This window comes from Parasteatoda tepidariorum, chromosome 2 (genome assembly GCF_043381705.1).
Source record: "Parasteatoda tepidariorum isolate YZ-2023 chromosome 2, CAS_Ptep_4.0, whole genome shotgun sequence".
Taxonomy (NCBI): Eukaryota; Metazoa; Arthropoda; class Arachnida; order Araneae; family Theridiidae; genus Parasteatoda; species Parasteatoda tepidariorum.
The window spans coordinates 102,822,322-102,831,498 of record NC_092205.1 but is presented as its reverse complement, the minus strand read 5'-3'; the positions used below and the strand labels follow the sequence as shown (position 1 = coordinate 102,831,498).

Below are 9,177 nucleotides of genomic sequence, written 5' to 3'. Positions count from 1 at the left end.
CCTCTCACCAATGATCCACAATTCATTATATAAAAGTACTCTCGAAAGCAGCACCTCATATTTGGGAATGTCAAATTTCTGTGCCACTCTTGAAAGTCGTTCGTTTTAAATATTTACCATCGTAAATTGAACACAGAAAACATGCAATAAGGATAATTTTTTTTTGCTTTTCTTTTCCAAATGAAACTCTGGCACATGGAAACTGTACTTTTTTAAACTTCTATTGCTCAATACAATGATTTCAATTTAAAGATCACGAGAAATCTCACTGACTGAAATCTTCACAAAAATCAAATTCTTTCATTGTTTATTCTAAATTTTGGAAAAACATTCATTAACTTGGCTCATAATTTCATACCCCAGCATCAAAAAATTTCTATAAGCTTTAAACAGTTTAATGCCAATTGTTCACTCAAAACTTTTAAATATGATAATATTAACTGCTTACTATTAAACACAATTAGTCTAATAAGTTACTTTAATCAATATCAGTACAATATAAATGCTTAAAATTCCAAATATTCAATATTTTACTGTTATTTATTACATATTTTTCTTTATTTCATCCAGAAATAACTCACCTGTGTTCGTATAGCTTTATCTTTTCAAAAACTTGTGTAAAATGAATGTTATACATTAGTTTTTAATTTCTGAACCAATAAACAGGAAAAACCAAATTCTTAAATTTCCACTCATGACATTTATTGATGCAAAAATATTATTATTAGAAAAACAAACAAACTAAGAAGTGTCTTTAAAATAATGTTAAGCAATAGAGGTTTAAAATATCACGAAAATCATATATTTTGAAATTCTATCAAAAGTATATTGATTGGGCACATGTGAGGGGGGGTATTGATAGAGGGAAATTTGTTCTTTGTTTCAATAAGGAAGATCGCAGTAGACCAAACAGAGCCAGCGGATTATTCTGAAGCGCAGAGAAAGGTTCTTCAGAGTGTGGATATTTTGACCAACTCACGTGAATCGTGTGAAGACTTTCTTGGCATCGCGTTCATCTCCTCTTCCTGATCACATATTGTCACACGATGCTGAAAGAGAGATTTGACATCAAATATGCAGAAATACTTTAAATGATTCATTTAGATTCATGATTCATTTGAATACTGACTGATTTCAAAACTAAAAATCGCGAGGAGAAAAAAAGGAGAATGAGAAATGAAACAAACGTGAGAAAGCTGTAAAAATTGTGTTTATTGTGAAAGCTGTAAAAAATCTATATTGAAATTTCGGTAGTTAGTTACAAAAGTTACCAACACATGTCACCGCAAATCATTGATGACTGGATAATTAATTCTAGAGTTGAAACATGAAATCAGATTGCGTAGCATGCAGTGTGGCTACTAAGCGCATGGCTGAGAGCCCTCATGTAGCAAGACGGAAAAAAGAAAAAACTGGTACGTAACACATTTCCTTCCAGCATTTTTTTTTTCGAAAAAAATAAAATATCTGTAACTATCAAGATTTCTTTTATAATTTAAGCTTGTAAATAAAACTGCTTCTTTTCCAAGATAAAGTAGATACTGATAAATAATTTCAAAAAAGAATAAGTAAACTCCTGCCAAAAACTAGCTACAACTGAAAAGATTTATTTACTACCTGCCTTTCCTCTTTTCCGTCTAGCTTTCTACCCTCGACTAAACGTCGTGCGCTTCTGGTACTGGAATAACACAGATTCGATTAGTCATACAAAATTTGTATTCTTTTTAAGACTTTTGTATATTGTATAGCACCATCTGTTTTCGATTTATGTAATTAAATTACAAATTTTCAGTATAAAGACTTTGAAGTTTTCACAATAAACATACAGTTTACTTCCTTCCTCTATGTCTATAAAATCAGTAAGTCCTAGAATGGACACCCAGTACATAAATTCATTAAACTTCTGGTTCCATACTATGCACCTTATTGCACTACAACTGGAAGTTCAATAAAGTGAGAGGTATTTACTGGAACACAATTTTTACCACCTTGAGAACTGACACACTTGGAATGACTGATATTCCGCGGCTGTTGCCAGATTACGAAGCTGTTATTTTTCTACATAGACTAAAATGATGAACTGTAACCACAATGCTGTAAGTACTGCTCAAACGCTGCCGTAGCAGACTTTGATAGAGACGTGTTGTTTAGAACTATTGACCGATGGGCATGCGCGCATTGAGCAGCATCATAACGTAAATGAGTGAAATTGATCCTCCATATGCTGCGCGATAATGTTCCGAATTTCGTTCTGTATTTCTGTAATTTTATTAATCGCTGTGAAAATATTAAATGCTTCCATTTTAATCTTACATGTACAAATCATTTACTTTTATTGTTTATTAAAATTATACTGAGTGATCAAATATATTAGTTAAACGAGCTTTTTGAAACCTCCTGAAAGAAAAATGTTGCAACTAATAATGTTAGATGGACTTGAAAGATCTTTGTTGGGTTCGATTTCTATAGCAGGAAGCTGTGTCCTGAATATCAGTTCACCCGTTAGTTATTGCATTTGAATCTGTAGGAAGGCTCTCTCGCAATATAAAATACTTTTGTTTTGCGAATAATATGCTATTTTTATAACTGCTGTGAATTTGCACCTACCGGAAAAATACACCGGGTAAGCCATTGTACATTTAGCCATTGTACATTGTACATTAAAAGAATAGAAAAATCAAAAAATGCTTCGATCTTCACTACTGTTTAATAATTGTACATTAAGAGCGATGATTAGAAAATATAAGCATTGTTTGTTTGAGTAATTCTTATAGAAAAAATCTAATACTACTGACATGCAATCTAATATTACTGCCATGCAATTTGTATTCATTCTCAGCCATGCGATTTGAATGCATTCGCATGCTATTTGTGATATTTGAAGAAAAAAATTCCAATTTTTCTCTTTATATGAAGAAAGCCTCGACTTATAACGAAAGACACCCAGTAAGTCTGTAGTGTTTCTACCACTACAAAAATATAATTCCAATTCACTAGTATATATGACATGTTAACTCGATTCTATGGTGGAGTACCTTTGAACACGCCTACCTTAGCAGAAACGCCCACAACGATTTGAACACGCCTACTTCAATGGATGAACCACAACTGAACAGTTGACTTGCTACTTGTGACTGCGATATTGTGCTCCTCACGCTGTTACTTCTCAGTCTCGATCTCTCACAACGTTGGCCTGTGTACACTTGACTGCTAATGGCAACACAGGAGTAATCACGACCGTGAACTTAATACAGCTCTCACAATCAGCAAAAGTACGGTGATCTAAATACAGCTCTCCCGGCTTCTCACGAAAATCAGCAGCGCATCAACTAGTGGTATTCGTTCATCGAATTCCATCACAGATATAATGCTGGTGGGGGAGTACTGCAGTGTTTCTACCACTACAAAGATATAATTTCAATTCACAAGTATATAAGATATGTTAACTCGATTCGGGGTACCTTTTCATAGATAAAGGTTGACATTGTCTATAATTATTATCTCCCACAAGTCGCTTAGGGTGTCTCAAAATTCATACCAAAAGTAGTTTTGAAAGAAAACACGTCATTAAAAATTGTGAGATTCATGAAGTATAGGTTTAAGTGAAGAGTTGCATATGGAATAAATATTTCAAGAGATTTGCTGGGATATTGATATAATCATCCTTCTTTTTTCATATTGACATTCTCCATGCTCTTTTTCAAAACTTTTAAGGACCGATTTGCATTATTGAGGTTGCGTTTCTTAGATGCGAGTCAATATTCTCCATCAAAGTATCGAGCCTGATGGCAAAGCCTTATACTTAAAAAAAAATGAAAAATAAAAAAGACCAACTTAGTTAAATTGCTTGATCTGGGTGAACAATTTTAAACCGAACCCAGAAGAGGAAATTAAAAAAAGATATAAAAAAAAGAATCAACAAAAAAGTTATGATTGCCTTATTACGATTGCCCATTGGTCAAATGCTTTTTCTTTCCGGATTGACTTCGTTAAACGCCACAACATTTGAAATCATGGGTTGCCGTCTCAATGGATGTTTGTCGTCGGATGGATTTTCATGTCCTGCCTATGTACGTGTTTAGACGTCACAAAATACTTTTCCTTCTTCAGCTTTCATATTTGTATTGAAATCACCATCAAGCCAGTAATTATAAGTTAATAATAAAAAGGATATAAAAATATTTGAAATTATTATTATGTAAATACCTTAAAAATGCCTGCTAGTGAAAAAAAAGAAGAAAAAAAACCTGCTGTCGCCATAGCAACGCGTGCAATGACGACGCACTGTTTTACTATTGCTCTTGAACACAGTTGAGAAGTGTGTGGACGCCATCAGATCCAAATTAAGACCCATTTTGCAAAATGGGTAATAATTTTAAATATTTTTTAATTAAAAAGACGCATTACGTGCCCGTTTGTGTAACCGGTCAGTTGTTATAGGCTGTCCTTCATTGGTGACATTTTATTGGAGCAAATCTTGAGACATTGTGCCAAGCAGGAGAATAAAGGTGGATTTGGGAACAACAAATTTAATTCCTCACTCAAACAATTATCCTCACTCATTTCCAAATATTCATAGTATTACCCGGCATAACAAATATTGTTAGTTACAAATGATTCAAAAATTTGATAAATTATTATAAAGCAGTAATAAAGTATTTTCGATCAGCTTCTGTAAACTGTATTAAGTAGAAGGCCTTGATGAAAAACTGTGGGAAAAAAAGGATTCTATTTGGGCTCATTGAGCTTATCTTATAACCCACAATTAATCTATCAAAAAATGTAATTAGTTTATTAGATTTTGAGAAACCTGGACCCTATCTTGTACAGAGGAGGCTATGTTGGGTACCTTTGAGAGAAATGTCTTGAGAAGTATTTTTGGAGGAATTTAAAAAAAAAAAAATCGTGTGTGGCTTAGAAGAGCAAATCTAGAGCTTGATCCCTCATATAATGAACCTGACATTATTAACTTTATTAAACGACAAAGAATAAAATGGGCAGGCAGCGTAATCAGAATTGACGAAGACCGTAACACAAAAAGAGTTTTCAATGCCAGACCAGTTGGCATACGAAAAAGAGGCAGACCGAATTTGAGATGGGTAGATAGCCTAGAAAAAGACCTTTTGGTCTTAAAAACTAAAAACTGGAAAACACTAGCAGAAAAAATGTTAGCCTGGAAGAAACTTCTTGAGAAAGCCAAGGCCCACCCTAGCCTGTCGAGCCATTGTTGATGATGATGATATAATTTTTTTTTAAATATTTTTCATCCATATATAAGTACATATCTAAGCATTGTTGTTATTATGATTGTAATTAAAGTCTTAAAATAAGATTTGAAATTTAAACATGTCTTATTTCTGTAAAAACGACGATAGTGTTTTGAAACAAAAAGGAGGATATGCTTATTTTCTGATTTAAAATGTGCAAATCTGCGCTTTCTCAGTTACGCGCAGGTGAAGGAAATGCAACCGAAGAAAGTAATTTTCTCAAACTAATCATCTTCAAGACACGCCATCTTAGGTCAATCGTGGCAGTTGTCGATTCAGAAGCCAAACATGTTCGAGACACACACGTGACGTCGCTCACATGTATCCAATTAAATCTCATGGTTAGACATAATCACTTTTTACTTCTCCTCGAGCTGCCCAATTACGGCCAACTTCAAGCAAAAGACTAAAAAAAGTAATATTTATTACGACAGCTTTCTTTAAGAGAAATGTAAAATTCGAATTTTTAACTAACTGAAAATAAAAAGTAAAGAAAATTTCAGCCATATGAAAATGTTGTTGAAAATTTCAGTGTTCAGAAATTTTAAAGAAGAATTTCAGATTTTTGTTTTTAGGATAAAATTCCATTGTTTTCGAATTGAGAAAAGCTTGCTTCTACTCTACTTCTACTTCTGCCTCTAAGAGAGAAATTTTTTTTCCACTTACTTTCGACGCATTCATCGGCCTTATGGTAGGAGGCGTGATAAACGTTGGCTTCCAAATCCACGCTCTACACACAAACACATAAAGAGTCAGCAAGCACACAAAACATTTAATAACACAATGGTGTTTAAATTAATCACAGTTCACCTCTTGAGTTATTGGTGCCACCAAAATAAATAAAGTAGATAATTTAAAATACAATAAAATAAAAAAAATTAAATAAACATTTAAAAAATAAAATAATAATAAATAAAAGATAATACAAAAGAGAAAAAAATTAAATAAGAACAACAGAATAAAATGAATTAATGTAATAAATAAATAAAAACATTTTGTTAAGTTCACTTGAACTGAAAGTGTAACTTCTTTCTTTTGCTAGCACTGTAGTGCAAGTTCAAATTTTTGCATATAAGAATTGTTAAAAAGAAAAAATAATTCTCTAAGAAATAATTTAAACCGGACATTCAGACGTCTAAAACTTAATAAGACAGTGGAGCTTTAAAAACAAACTTTTGTTTTACTCTAGAACCCAAATATTTTGTGAATCAGCGCTATATACATATATTATTATACATCTACTCACATTGTACACAGTCTTACACATTATACTCATGCACAAAATGTCATAAATAAATTTATGGAGACAATAAAAATATCACATTGCGACAATTGTTTCATAAAAATTTTTCGCTTTTTTTTCTTTCTTTTTTTTTATTATTTGAACCTATTCAGCGCTAATAGTCTAATAATGATTTTTTTTTTCATTTGGAAATATATTTCTTTTTAAAACTTCACAGAACGAAAAAAAAATTTTTTTCCAAAAAATTCAATTACTTTTTATTGTTTGTGTAATAAATCTATCTAAACATTTCACATTAGAGAATTTCCAAAAGAGAGTGAAAATAAAATAGAAGAAATTGCTAATTGCCTAAAAATAAAATACAAAATAACCTAAAATATAACTCAAAGGACTTCGAATGAAATAATTAAGAAAATTCTACTATTACGTTTAATAAAAGGGAAGATTCATTAACTCAACAGCAAAATCACAGTATTGCCATTCCGAAAAAAAAAAAATCTTACACTCTCTCAAAAACTATTTACGTTCCAAAATTATCACCATAGCAACTACAAAAGTCTACTCGTTGCCATCTACTAGCTGACATATAATAAGTAAATTATTTTATTAAAAAATACGGTAAGCATAAACACATAACATCTTATCTAATGTTCTAAAATCCTTTAACACGTAGTGGTGAACATTAATATTGTATTTAAAAATAGTTCTCGTAATAAAAATTTTAATTTCAAATAGCAATAGATTTATAGGTTAATATTAATTTTTATAAATTAACAGATTTCTTTTTTTATTGATTATTTGATTATTCAAGTCCAAATAAGTGAGGCTCATTACAAATTTAAAGAGCATAAATAGTGCGCATTTAAAAAAAAAAATTTTCTTATGTAAGTAAACCACTTTAGAGTATTTAAATAATCAATTTGATCCATTAACAAAGTTATCAGCTTTGTAATTAATCACTAAAAAAATTTATGATTTTTAAATTTAATGTTAGAGCAAAAACAAATTCTTGCTATCATTTTAATGAGTTTATTTTTTAAAATTAAAGCTAACTAAAACTATTTTTTACACTGGCCACGATGAAATGGATAAGTTTATCTAAGCAGCAGATCTTGGCTTACCCGCTATTATCTTGGCTAATCTAATATAGCTTAGTTTTTTTCTTCAGAGTAGTTTGTATTCAATGAGGAAGAACATGTCTCCAAAAACCACAGTGGTTATTAGAAATAGAAGCTGCAAACTTTTACTTAGTTATTGATACACGAGCAAAAAAAAATAACATTTTTTTTTAATATTCGACGTCGTCATCCTCCCAAACATTACCTCCATCAAACATAATTATTTTAAAAAAGCATATTACTGACAGATGCAATTCGATTTGTAAGACTTTTAAAACTCTTGAAAAAAAAGTGCTTAAATTCATTATGAAAACGTAATCAACATTTGTTTTTCAATAAGACTTTAAAAAAATAATTTTTATTTGAACATATAAAATGCATTTGAAGCATATTTCTCTTTGAATCAGAAATGGTGCCTGGCAGGATATTTAAGAGACCTCGCCATCTCGGATTTTAGGTTAAATTTTTAATTTGTATTTTCGTGATATATTTTTTGAACTTTTGATGATATATTATTAGACATCGCAATTCCTTTTTAAAAAGATAGAAAATAAATTGATTAGATTAGGAAAAAATAGCGCTTGATAATTTCTTAATACTCGTATGAATGATTCCTTAAAACATTAAAGCAATAAAATGATACGATTTTGTGTTTTGAGTAAGCAATTTAAAACTACACGACTAAAATTAAACTTTGAGAATTTTATTTTTTTACGGATGAGAACGGATTAGAATAACACTGAAAAAATTCTTTTAATGTTAATTGCATTCAAAAAAATTTAAAAACTTGGCAACTGCCAAAAAAGTTAAAATTGTTAATTTTAAAAGAAAGAGAATTGGAGAGTAAATGTGAGGGAATGTTGAGGACTTACTTGATACTTCTTCCTTCCACAGCAGCATGTGAGGAGTCTTCTTTCGTGGAAGGAGAAGGAAGGGGCAGGAGATAGGGGCGGCGTCGAAGAAGGGCGGTTTGGTTGTCCGTTGTAGGGCACCTCCAATTCTACGAATTGGCGATCCTGAAAGGAAAATTACATGCGTTACTAATATTACTTACAGTCCATGGCAACACATTATTAGACTCACTATAAAAAGATTCTTATGTAAAATCCTATACAACTTTATTGTTTTGAAGCAGTTCGCACTTCCATTCGTGTATTAATTGGTTAACATTGTATAATGCAATACGTTAAGAATAAATACAAATGGGAAGTCTATAAGAAAATCCCCTGAATTCCATTACATGCATGTTTAAATATAAAAGTATTCGCGATCGCAACGAACTATAGGGGGCGTTGTTGTATGAGACTAATACCTGCGATTTCTATATGAACAGTCATTCAGTTACTCTAGAGACGTCGTTAATGTAGCACGTAGCATTGCAACGTTCCTTCTTTATTGTGGCTAATTAAATTTAAAAAAGAAAAATGCTTGATATTCTTTCTTATGCAAACGAAAACAAAATGGTATCTCTTTTTATTAGAGAAGGAATATCCAAAACACATCGGAAAAATATTTGTACATTAACAGAAAAAAATATGTATATTCTTAT

At 31.2% G+C, this 9,177-nt stretch overlaps 1 protein-coding gene across 2 annotated transcripts in view; it reads right to left on the bottom strand.

The window, feature by feature from the left end:
• Positions 1-674: 674 nt before the first annotated feature.
• The window catches only part of LOC107443859 (potassium voltage-gated channel protein Shal), a 62,644-nt gene continuing 54,141 nt past the window's right edge, over positions 675-9,177 (bottom strand). Inside the window, exons 4-6 of one of the 2 annotated variants that reach the window (XM_043054855.2) lie at positions 8,501-8,644; positions 5,934-5,997; positions 675-1,049 (exon numbers count right to left, since the gene is read on the bottom strand). In XM_043054855.2, coding sequence (XP_042910789.1) covers positions 1,030-1,049; positions 5,934-5,997; positions 8,501-8,644 — 228 coding nt within the window. In that variant the 3' untranslated portion in view covers positions 675-1,029. The remainder of the gene's footprint in view (positions 1,050-5,933; positions 5,998-8,500; positions 8,645-9,177) is intronic. The other variant, XM_043054854.2, reaches the window with a different exon arrangement.